The 12482-nt window shown below is 44.5% G+C and overlaps 1 protein-coding gene across 1 annotated transcript in view; it reads right to left on the bottom strand.

Moving 5' to 3' along the window:
• Nucleotides 1-12482, bottom strand: part of VAT1L (vesicle amine transport 1 like) — a 171420-nt gene that overhangs the window by 82859 nt on the left and 76079 nt on the right. The window contains exons 5-6 of the mRNA XM_012437497.3: nucleotides 6561-6664; nucleotides 3633-3688 (exon numbers count right to left, since the gene is read on the bottom strand). Coding sequence (XP_012292920.1) covers nucleotides 3633-3688; nucleotides 6561-6664 — 160 coding nt within the window. The remainder of the gene's footprint in view (nucleotides 1-3632; nucleotides 3689-6560; nucleotides 6665-12482) is intronic.

Raw genomic sequence — 12482 nt, 5'->3', positions numbered from 1 at the left:
GCCACTGCCTTTCAACCTGGGCGACAGAGCGAGATTCCCTCTCAAAAAAAGCAAAAACAAAAACAAAAACAAAAACCAACTTGGGAAATAGAGAAAAACAATAACGTGATTCACAGTGTATCTGCAATGCCTTAGTGAACGTTTGTGGAATGAATGCCTGCTGCAAATGTACAATTGCTGCACAGTTGTGGTTAAGAGGATTATAGAGCCAAATGCCTAGTTTTGAATCCCAGCTTTGTCACTTACTAGCTGTGTGACTTTAGGCAAATCACTTAACCTCTCTGCGCTCAGTTTCCTTACTGTTCCTCATGGGGTGGTTGTGAGGAGTAAATGTGTTAATACGTATAAAGTACTTAGCACAGTGTCTGCCATGTACGAGGTGCTCTATAAACATACACGTTATTATTATCTTAATTTGAACAGGATGTTTTTGGTTTAGCAAATAAGAGCTCCAAATTTGGAGTCAGATTGCTCTGTAAATGTTAATTTCCTCTATTAGTATCAACATCGTGACGGTGTGAAAGAAAATGGCATGTTTGACACAGTGAGGCACAAGCTTGGCAGCAATTTGAAGATGCAACATCATTAAGATAGCCCAGCGGGAGATTTCTATATAATTCCAATCAACCTTTCATTTCTAAGCCTCTCCTGAATACATTGAAAACATTTTTTTCTAGAGCTTTTCAGAGAAAAATTCCACCTCTTGGTATGTCCTCTTTTCATTTGTCTTCCAAATGACCCTTAGTGTTTGAGCAGGCCTCCAAAAGAAAACATACTCAGTCAGGCGCAGTGGCTCACGCCTGTAATCTCAGCACTTTGGGAGGCAGAGGCAGGCGGATCACAAGGTCAGGAGTTCAAGACCAGCCTGACCAATATGGTGAAACCCCATCTCTACTAAATACAAAAATTAGCTGGGCATGGTGGCGTGCACCTGTAGTCCCAGCTACTCAGGAGGCTGAGGCTGAAGAATCACTTGAACCCAGGAGGCGGTGGTTGCTGTAAGCTGAGATTGTGCCACTGCACTCCAGCCTGGGCGACAGAGCAAGACTCTGTCTCACCAAAAAAAAAAAAAAAAAAAAAAAATCCTCATTCTGGACCTCCAGCTACAAAGCATTCTGGTAATGGGAATCCCTGCTTTGGGCAGAGGAATCTCCATCTCCGTCCTGGCTGTGCTTTCACGAATGCCTTCACTGAGCATGGGCACGCTGCAATTATTTCATTAACACTGTGTGTTGGGATTGTGCATTTAGGGGAGAAAGGGAAAACACTTCTTACAGTTGTATGCAATTTGGGACCAGTGTGGTTACCCACAGCAGTCTGTCAGCATCATGTTAATTACAGCCACAGCAAATAGCAGCTGTGGATGGCACAAAGCCTGTCTTCAGGGGATACACTCCAGACAGTGTCCTTCATTAGACTCCATTCTTGCTCCTCCTGTAGGTTCTGTAGCCAGGATGATCCTTGACCCGTATTTTAAAGCCCAAATGCAAAGAGAGGACCTTTGATTCAAACCTGACCAGTGCAGGAAGTATTATCTATTCCAGAATGTTTGGGGCTGAAGTTTCTGGCGGCCGATGTTGGCACTTGGAGGGCATATGAATACCCCATAGTGCCATACTTAGAATGAAATCCAAACTCCTTGCCATAGTTTTCCACCTTGTTTTAATTGCCTCCACCCATCCTGGTATTTTCTATTTTAGCATTCTGTTTTTATCCACTTCAAAGGTTTAATGGCCATTTATAATCATGTTATTAACACATATTATTTTGGGTTTGTTTCCCTCATTAGTATATAAGAACCAAAAAGGCCCAAAGTGTGCTATCTTACTTACTGTGATAGCCCAGTGCTTGGCACAATACCACAAATAGCAGGTGCTCAAAAAATGTTTTTCAAGTGGGTGGATCAATCGATGCTACACTGGCAATTAGAAGCCCAAAAGCAGAGGGGGCAAAAACAAACACTTGTGAAAAGCAGCTGTTGGGGTAGGGCAAAAATAAAAACTCCTACCATCTGACCCAGCAATCCCATTACTGGGTATATAGCCAAAAGAAAGTAAATCGTTCTATCAAAAAGACACATGCACTTGTATGTTTACTGCCATTCTATTCACAATAGCAAACACATGGAATCAACCTAGGTGCCCATCAACAGTGGACTGAATAAAGAAAATTTGAGACATATACACCATGGAATACTATGCAGCCATAAAAAAGAATGGAATCTCCTTTGCAGCAACATGGATTCAGCCAGAGCCCATCTTCCTAAGCAAATTAATGCAGAAACATAAAAGCAAATACTGCATGTTCTCACTTCTAAGTGGGAGCTAAACATTGAGTATTCATGGACATAAAGATGGCAACAGTTAACACTGGGGACCGCTAAAGGGGGCTGGGAGGGGGACAAGGGTTGAAATACTGACTATTGGGTACTGTGCTCACTACCTGAATGACAGGATCATTTGTATCGCAGACCTCAGCATCATACAATATACCCAGGCAAAAAACCTGCATATGTACCTCCTGAATCTAAAAAGTTGAAATTGTTAAAAAAAAAATAAAGGCCCTGGAATGTGCAAAAATAAAAAATAAAAAACTAATGATAAGGAATGTGGGCTGGTGCTGGGGTGCTGGTAGTTCATTTCAAGGAAGAGAAGGAATTTGGGCTGGGGAAGAAGGGGTGTTGAAATTATATTTTAAAAATTAAGTTTGGCCAGGTGCAATGGTTTGCGCCTATAATTCCAGCACTTTGGGAGGACAAGGCAAGCAGATTCCTTGAGCCCAGGAATTTGAGACCAGCCTGGGTGACATGGTGAAACCTTGTGTCTACATACATACATGCATAAGTTGGGTGTAGTGGCATGCACCTGTAATCCCAGCTACTTGGGAGGCTGAAGCAGGAGGGTTGCTTGAGCACAGGAGGAGGAGGTTGCAGTGAGCTGACATCATGCCACTGCATTGCAACCTGGGTGACAGAGCTAGACTTTGTCTCAAAAAAGTTCAAGCACACATTGGTATAATTCTAGCAAGTACAGCTCCAGATAGGAATATGGATTGGAGTCAGTTTATAGTGAGGTGAATGCCCAGGGATGTCGCTTCGCTATGGCTAAAAAACTAACCACCATATTCAAAGTGTAATCACCCAAGACAGTGGTTCATGAACTTGTCCGAGTCTACAAGTCACCCCAGGATCTTGTTAGCATTGCAGGATCCCCGTTTCCATCTCCAACTCAAGAGGCTGGGGACACAAAGAAATCTCAAGTACCCTCAGAGACCTGGTCAGAAAGTGGCAAACTGAAAGGCTGGTTTCTCTATAGAGCAAATAAAATGCAGTAATGCTAAGTTCATTTTTGACCAATGATTAAAGACACCAAAAACTTAAGCAATTTTGGCTGAAATAAAAATAAAGCTTTCTTGAGTTTCACTGACACTCCCACCACTCCGTTTCATTTAGACAGAAGTATTCTAAATCCTGGTGCTGGTCATTTTCAGTGAGCAGGGCAGGAGTGCAGGCTTTATTGGAAATGAATGATGAAAATGAAAGACAAGATTAGATCAATGCCTTATAATGGAAGAGCTCACAACTTGAGAATCAATGTGCCACTGCAGTCCATCAGATGTGTCTGGATACTTACTGATTTTGCAAAGCTGAAGAAGCTCTTGGTCTCTCCAGTTACCATGTTAGATGAGCCTGCAAATGCAACATTCCCACATCAAGCAATTGTTCATGAAAATTGACATCTTGTTATGCATGAAAAAAAATGGCAACTGTTTGGTTCAGAACTGGCAAAATCTTGAAAACAAATTTAATTAAGCCTTGGCAAAGTGAGGGGGATGAGAATGAGTCATCAGGTTGACTATTTTAGCTGGATGTCTCTGATCCAAGAGAAATTGACATTTCTCATGGTGATCATTCCATTGTTTTGAAAAATTGGGCATGTAGCAAAAATATGATATAGGTCAACATTTGAACAAAATGATGAGTTGCTGAAATGTCTTTTTGGGTCTGTTCTTTGAGACTGAGAAGGGAATTCCTTAGTGAACCTACTTTGTGATTCTGAATTGGATTCCCCAGCAAGTGAGGGGCTTGGGGCTTTGACCTGGGCTGGGTACTTAACTGGGAGAGATGGAACAGAGTTAAAATACAGATGGATTGGAAAAAATGGGCATAGAAGCTCACAGGTGAGAATGAAAACAGGTCCAGGGACCTAAAGAAATGGTGTGACCCATGTGTCCGCTCCAAAGAGGTCTGAGACAAGTGTCACGAGAAACTGAGCTTTGCCAGTTGGACAAGCAATATTCAGAGAGCAGATGCGAGGTGGCGTTAGGGAAGATTCCCTAAGATTCTCAAAAGGAGAGAAAAGACCCTTTACAGGGTTTGGGGCAGGGGAAGGGGAATGAGAGAGCTCTTAACAGTATGGGGAACATTCAAATACCATACAGGTGCTTTTTCAATGACTTTCCTGCCTTGTCTCTAAAGATTTGGGAGTAAGTTCTTCTCAAAGAGGAGTTATTTACTAAAATAATCATGTGTATTTTAAACTAATTATTTAGCCTGGGTAAACTAGTAGCCAGTTTCAGGTTGGTGCAAAAGTAATTGTGGTTTTTGTCATTACTTTTTTTTTTGGTGGGGGCGGGGATAGAGTCTCACTCTGTTGCCCAGGCTGGAGTGCAGTGGCACAGTCTTGACTCATGGCAAACTCTGCCTCCTGGGTTCAAGCAATTCTTCTGCCTCAGCCTCCCAAGTAGCTGGGACTACAGGTGCATGCCACCACACCCGGCTAATTTTTGTATTTTTAGTAGAGATGGGGTTTCACTATGTTGGCCAGGCTGGTCTCAAGCTCCACACCTCGTGATCTGCCCGCCTTGGCCTCCCAAAGTGCCAGGATTACAGGCATGAGCCACCGTGGCTGGCCTGTCAATATTTTTAATGGCAAAAACTGCAATTACCCTTTCACCAACCTAATAGTTAACTATTGCTTCTGTTTGTATGGGGTGAGTACTACTGGGCATCACAGTACTAGACTTTAATTAGTGACCAACTGATCACTGTAATGAATTAGATAATCGTGAAATACTCAAGTTGAATAATCAAGTTGAATTTTACCACAATGACATCATGAAACTGGGGCAAAAATAGAATTATAGGTAAATGGTAAGTAAGGATGACTTGCATTTGACTCACATGTTAGTCATATCCGATATCCTTGCAATGTGCGTGGACTCTCATTGATAATAATAAATTACACATCCACTTCAAAGGAAATACATGGCCATCATTGAAATTACTGGAACACTCCAGCAATGGAATGTTTACCTACCTCTGGTGAGCTCAGCCTTCCTTTTATTACAGTGATCTGAAGATGACAAAAAGAAGCTTGCATATCTATACCCCCTCAAATATTTATTTTATAAGCTCTTCAGGCAATAGCAGGTAAACTAGTGTTTTTCTCTGAGTTACCCAGAATTAACACTCAGTTTTCTATTGCACCTACAGGGGACAAAGGTACCAAGAATCTCAAACACTGGATAAACCCAATATTATTTAGCTTCAGAATATGCTATCTAGTTTCAAATACTCCTATATTAGCTTGCGGAGACTAATGTTTAAATTAGTTTGTGCGCCTATGACAGAAAAAAAGAAAACAAGAGAAAGGAGGCCCTGGAGCCTCGTTTTGCTGAAGAAAATCTCTCAATTTTTTTTTTTTTTTAGACAGAGTTTCGCTCTTGTTGCCCAGGCTGGAGTGCAATGGCATGATCTCGGCTCTCCTCAGCCTCTGCCTCCTGGGTTCAAGCAATTCTCCTGCCTCAGCCTCCCGAGTAGCTGGGATTATAGTTATGCGCCACCATGCCCAGCTAATTTTGTATTTTTAGTAGAGATCGAGTTTCTCCATGTTGGTGAGGCTGGTTTCGAACTCCCGACATCAGGTGATCCCCCTGCCTCGGCCTCCCAAAGTGCTGGGATTACAGGCATGAGCCACCGCGCCCAGCCCCCATTTGTTTTTCATACATCTCTTTTACTCCTAAGAGCACAGAAGTGATGTAGAAATAGATGGAAATGGATATGTGCTCCATCTATCCCAGGCTCCATCTTGAGCAGGACACTCAGGAATAGTTGAGGGGAAAAAGAGTGTGTACTTCTCAACTTCTCCAATAGTGAAGATCCTCCCTTAAAGCCCCCACATCCGAGCCACGCTTCCTCGCCCTACTGTGGGTCCTTCATGCCTTCTGTATTTCTGAATGTTCTTTGAAGTCGTTAATATTTTCCACCTGTGCTACCTCCTAAGGGTGATATCCGTTAATGGTTCTACTCACATCAGTGACTACATTGGCTTGGTCTTACTTTATCCCACTTGAAATAATAGGATATAGGATGCTACGCACATGTTATTTTATAACTGAAAAGAAATCACAGCAACAGAAACATAGGAAACATTAAAAAGTGAAACTCCCCAGTCCTACTATCCCAACATAACAGCAGAATTCACTTTTCAGAGCCGTTGCAGGCACACGTGCAATTATCTGTTGCTGACCACACATCCCTGCTGCTGTTCAGCACTCACCGTATAAAATGTAGGTTCCCAACGGTTTGAGAAGACTGAGACCTTTTCCAGTGTTGTCTCCACAGAGGCAATCCAAAACGATGTCCACGCCGTCAGCAGAGATTCTAAATGGTGAGAAGGCAAAGCAAAATCCCGTGACCTGTCAGGGGCCAGACCACCAATCCCTTCCCTTTCCTGCGTCATATTGTTTGATTCCCAGCATAAGGAACCCTGAGAGCTCCAGGAGTAGCTGTAAATAGGGCAGTTGCCCAGGAGGTAGATTTGTCTTCCTGGATCCAGTGATAAAATGTCACAAAGCCAGAGGCAGCTAAGAGTCTGGTTGGTAGCTGGCACTGGGAACCAGCCTGGGCTGGAGGAATGAACATGGGGTCAGCGGGTCTGAGTTTGCATCTAGCGCCTTCACTCAAATTCTCTAGCTTCAGCTTTCTCCTTTGTAAAGTGGAGCTAGTATGCTTTTTTTGTGGTAAGAATGGAGGCTCAGGCTTGTCACAGAACAGTCATTCAGTATCTCAGTTAGCAATTCCTATTTGTAGAGCAAAAGTTAGTTGCCTGGCTCTGTTCAAGGTGCTGGAGATGGAATGAAGCAAACTAGTATGCTCCCTGTTTTCATGGGGCTGCAGCTCTAGCAGGGGCTGACCTTCCTCCCTCCCAACCTCCCTTTACAGTGAAGACATAAAGCACCTTAATCTAACTTGTAAGCTTCTGTTCCTCCAATGTCCAGGTCCAACCTAAAACTGACTCTAAGAGGAAGAGGGTTAAATAGAGATGAACTTCCTCCAGCAATGGGAGGCTGTGGAGTAGAAAGAAGCCACATTTGTATTGCATTAGACAAAGCATTCTTGATCTCTTCTTCTATTCATTTATTTATACATTCATTGATTCACTCACTCACTCATTAATGCATGTAAGCAGCTTTTACTGGGCTCCTATTGTTAGAAGTTCATACAGAAGGGGCCTATAGAACAGGAAGGCTCTGGAGACTGTGGGGAAGATATTCATGCCATGCCCACGGAGATCCCTATTCTGGCAGATCCCTGCTCTGTTCGGACAAGAATGGCATTTCCTTGTGTTTGCAAGTTTGCAGGATTATCTTGTCTTAGCAAATACCTCAATGTTTCTATCTCCAAGTTCACCCTAGCAAAATTTAGGCATTGCAGCATGTGTCAACTCAGCTGGGTCCTGTGTCCAAAGTGTCACTAACTAGGAAACTGCACGTACATCTCCTGAGTGCAGAGACTAAGTCAGCTTCCTCATGCAGCCGAGGCTTTATGTGACTGTGCGCTTCAAAAGCCCTCACGTCACACCCAAAATGCAGCCCACTACCAAGGCGCATCCCACATGATCAGCTTAGCTTCCTGCCTAATAGAGCTCTTATCTGCACAGGGGTGTCCCTGAGAGTTCAAAACAAGGGAGTTAGGACAGTGGATCTCAAGCCTAAGTGTGTACTGTAATAACCCGCAGGTTTGTTAAAACACAGATTGCAGTCCTCCCCTTCTTCTCTGATTCTGTAGGTCTATGATGGGGATTTGCATTTCTGACGTTTCCAGGTGATGCTGCTGATAATTCCAGCTCTACACTCCGACAATTACTGATCTAAGCCAGTTGCTCAGGAGCTGAACTGCCATGTATTTTTTTAAACAAATTAACTAATTTGTTCATTAGATATCCAGGACTGGGCACTGCACTAGGCACTGGGGGATGTAGTGGCGAGCCCAAATAGATGTGGTTTCTCATTTTTTTGGCACATGTAAGAGGCAGATATTTACCAATAATTACACAAATAAATGTTAAGTTGAAATGTGGTCTCATGCCACTAAGGGACTCTAAAATTGTGTAAATTGAGAATTTTCCCAATCAGGGCTATCAGAGAGGCATCCCTAGGGAGGGAAGGAGTTGAGTAGGTAAAGAGTAAAGGGAATGGTGTCCTAAGCAGAGGGAAGAGCATGTGCAAAGGCCCTGTGGTGGGAGGCAGCCTGGGAAGCAGCCAGTGTGGCTCAAGTTAAAAAAACAAAGGGGCGCTTGCTTTGAGATTGGGCTGGAGAGCCAGGCGGGCGTTGGAGCACATGGACTCTTGGTTGGTGGGCTTCAGGTTGGTGGTGAGGTCTTCACTTTGCATTATGGGCTGGGTAATTGTGCTCCTGTTACCGTCACTTCTGCCCAGGTCTGTTTTCCGCCCAGTTTGCTCACTCTTGTGGGAGTGAGGTCCTGCTCTGCTTTTACCATCCAGGCCTCCTGAGCCATCAAGTCCTCCTAGTGAACTGCATTTCCCCAAGACCTCTCCCCTTGCCTGCAGGATGCCCACCTGTGGTCAGAAGCAGCCTCACCAATATTAGGCCATGCATACCTCCTGCTGTACCCCTGAAGGGTCTGCCAAGACTTGGATTTTCATCCTCTGATGCTCCTCACATCTGCATTCCACTTGGCGAGCCACATTCTCTCCCACAAACTGCCAGTCGTATCTCCTTGTATTAGTCCCACCTTGCCCTGTTGCTCTGTCCACTGGACTCTGCTTCTGCAGAAATGCAAGGCATGCCCAGAGCCAGCAGTGGCCCATAAACTCCTGTGCATGTCCCCATCTTCACCTCCCACCGACAGCTCAAGGAATTTGGCCTTTGGATTGTCCCTAGAGCTTTCTGACCTCAGGACCTTTGCATGTGCTGTCATCTCTGTCTGGACAGCCTTTCCCCTGCTCTCCTTAGAACTGGCGCCTTCTCATCCTTTTCAGATCTCACTCACAAAGGATCTTCCCAGAGGAGCTATAACTAATCACTCCACCTGAAACAAATCTCCATTTTAGTTTCCTTTATGCTTCAGTGTCTACACTGGAGATACCTTTTAGTACCTATCAGAGGTTACAATTATTTATTTATTGATTGATTTTCTCTCCCACCAAAATTTAAGCCCCATGAGTCAGAGACCATGTTTGTGCTGCTTATGATGATATCTATAGCCCTTCTCTTCCTGCTGGATATAGTGTTGCTTCTCAAGAAATAGTGATTGACCAGAGGAGTGCACAAGTGCTTCAATGAATGGGTAACTGAATGAATGAAAGACAATGAAGAAAACAGTTTAAGACTATTCTGTGTCTCTATATGTGTGCTTCCTTGGAAAGGAAACTCATATTTCAGAGCTCTCCTATATAACAGCTGTTCCATAATTAACCCTCACAAAAAGCCTATAAGGCAGGCATTTTAACTCCACTTTTAAAAAAATGAAATCAAGGCTTACAGATGCAGCCATCTTGCCCAAGCTTACCAACTAGCACAGCTGGAATTCAATTCTAGGTCTAGTTTAACTCCAAAGATGATGGCCTTTTCACCACTCTGAATTTAAGGCTTAATAAATGTTCAAGCCAGTGGTAAGTATGGAAGCATCACTTTAGCAAGCAGCTCTGAGAAGCAGCCAATTTAATGTAGTCTTTGGAGAAATCAGGCTTAAATTTTGTCTTGAAATAAATACCTGTACATTGAGAGTCTTATGTTTGATCAAAGTTTCACCTGGATCAAACATCTAGACCAAAAGATTTCTCTTTTCAAGCTGGTTTTCCCCCACAGTTTATAGGAGAGACCCCAGGTCAGAGTCCCACAAATTTACCCTTTTCCAGCCACTGGATAACCATTTGCTAAGTGTTTACTTCACGTTAGGCACTGTGCATGCTGAGTTGGGAATGCACAGAGAAGGCTGAAGTTTTCCCTGACAATCCAGGCGCTCATGGGCTACAAGTGGAGACATCTATAAATGGACCAAACACACACTGATCGCTGCTCCAATAGAGCAACTTAGGGGTTTTGGAAGATGACCCTCTGTCGAGGATTGGCAGATGACCAGGTGACAAAGGGAAGGCATTTCTCAGAGAATAGTATAACAGCTTGACCAAGGATGGTGAGAAGGTTTTGGGACACCAATCATGGCAATGAGGAGGCCTGGCCACTGACTCCTTCTGGAAGGACCCTAAGAGTGGCTGTCACAACCAACGGCTAACATGGAGGTAGGTAGGTAGGGGGTAGGCAAGGGCAACATAGCGCTGGGCTTAGGAATATAAATTTTATTTCAGTGTTAAGCATCTAGTCCTGCTATTTACATGCTGTGTGGCCTTAGGTGAGTTACTTAGCCTCTCTGTGCCTCCTTTCCTCAACTGTGGAAGGGGATGATGGTGATAACACCTACATTTTCTTCATGAAGCTTGAATGAATTGATGCAAATGGAACACAGAGCCCGGCTCATGGTAAGCTCTGGGTCCATGGTAGCTTTGATTGATTTCCATTTTTCAAAATAGCTCAACTTCCAGTCTTTTGGTCTGGAAGAGGGCACGAAAAAGTATGTAAAACCTCTCCAACTCAAGCATCAATCGAAGCAACCGCAGGGTGGGTGGAGACACCAGCCCAGAAACCACTGGAGCTGAGGCTTGCTGCTCTTGACCTTCCGAGGGGAGTGTGTCACACTCTTGAGCACTTATTATGTCCCAGATGGAGTGCCAAGAGCTTCCTAAGTGTTTAGTCCTTGAGACTGGGTCTTGCTCTGCTGACCAGGCTACATTCATGCGTCATGCCAATCCTCTGACTCGGGCTGTCATTATCCCCATGTGATAGACGAGGAAATTGAGGCTCAGTGAGGTCAGGTGACTCACCCCAAGCCCTACTGCACAGAGTGGGAAGATCTTAGTTTGTTCCATCACATCTAGAAACCAGGCAAGGGCATCAGAAGTGAAGTAGGGTTTCATAGGGTAAGTAGTGGCCAAGCCCGAGGTGACCACCAATGTCACTTCTATGCCATGAAGGTCCCCAGCAGGGATGAGCAAAGCTGGGAGCTGCTCCCTTGGGCTTAATACTAGAAGGAGACACTTGTGGGTCTCCTTCATATTCAGGCCACCAGCCCTTTCCCCCGCCCCTCCCCTCCGCCGCCTCTCTCTCGGCATTTCTACGGTTGAATCACATGCATATCTGGGGGTCAGGAGAACCACAGATCCTCTCCTTCCTGCCGTCATTGCATCTTTTTGAAGGCCAGTGGTCGGGTGGAGGTTGCGAGAGGGGAGGGGAGGGGAGGTGGATTCTGAGGGGGAGAAGTTGGGCAGAGGCAGATATCATTCGCAGGACCTGAGGGTGAGGAGGAGGCTTTTACTCTTTCTGTCAAACCACTCCAGCAGCTACTGCACCTTTCGAGGGAAGAAATGTTTCCTCGGGTAAGAATTTCAAAATTGAAAAGTGCTCTTTTCAATTTGAACTCTCTTCAATCATGACAAACCCCATAAAAGGATCCTACTGAACTGGACTCAGTTGGGTCTATTTAGAATGTTCCCTGTCCCGTAAGCACGCTGTTTCAGTGACACCCACATTGAAAAGCACTGCAGTAGCCCTTTTAATGAAATAATCATGAAAATCACAAGTGCTCGGAGCTGGAAGGCTCATCAGAGAAACAAGGGCCATCCTCGGTGCCCCCCCGACTCTGGTTTCTGGGGGTGTTCACACCGTCTGCATATATATATATAATTATTACATGAAAGCAAAGAGGGTGGGGCAGAAGGCCAAATGCAGCAGTTCCTTTGTGTGCTTTTTCCTGCTGCCATAAATCTCTGCGGATTTAAAAAGCAAACACAAATAGCCCCAGCTCGGGGATTATATGAGCCAAATTCAGCAGCAAGACACTTTGGAGTTGCTGATCCAAGACCTTCATGTCTGTCCTTCCTGTGTCCTCATCCCTGGCCCCTGGATGGTGAATGCTGCTTCTTTCTTTCTTGCCCACACAGATCAGGGAAGAATTTCTTTTGAGTGGTGGTAGGTTCCAACAGAGCCAGTACTGGGAGAGAAACCCTTCAGCCTTGCCAAGAAATGAATTCCCCTTTATCGTGACTTTGCTGTCCAGCTGGGTCTTTGGCTCTCCACTCAGTTTTCTCTTTCTGAATCCCTTTTTCTGAGAATTCATCTG

This window comes from Aotus nancymaae, unplaced genomic scaffold, assembly GCF_030222135.1.
Source record: "Aotus nancymaae isolate 86718 unplaced genomic scaffold, 86718_ANA_hifiasm-v0.15.2.pri h1tg000030l, whole genome shotgun sequence".
Lineage (NCBI taxonomy): Eukaryota > Metazoa > Chordata > Mammalia > Primates > Aotidae > Aotus > Aotus nancymaae.
This window is presented reverse-complemented; position numbering and strand designations above follow the sequence as displayed.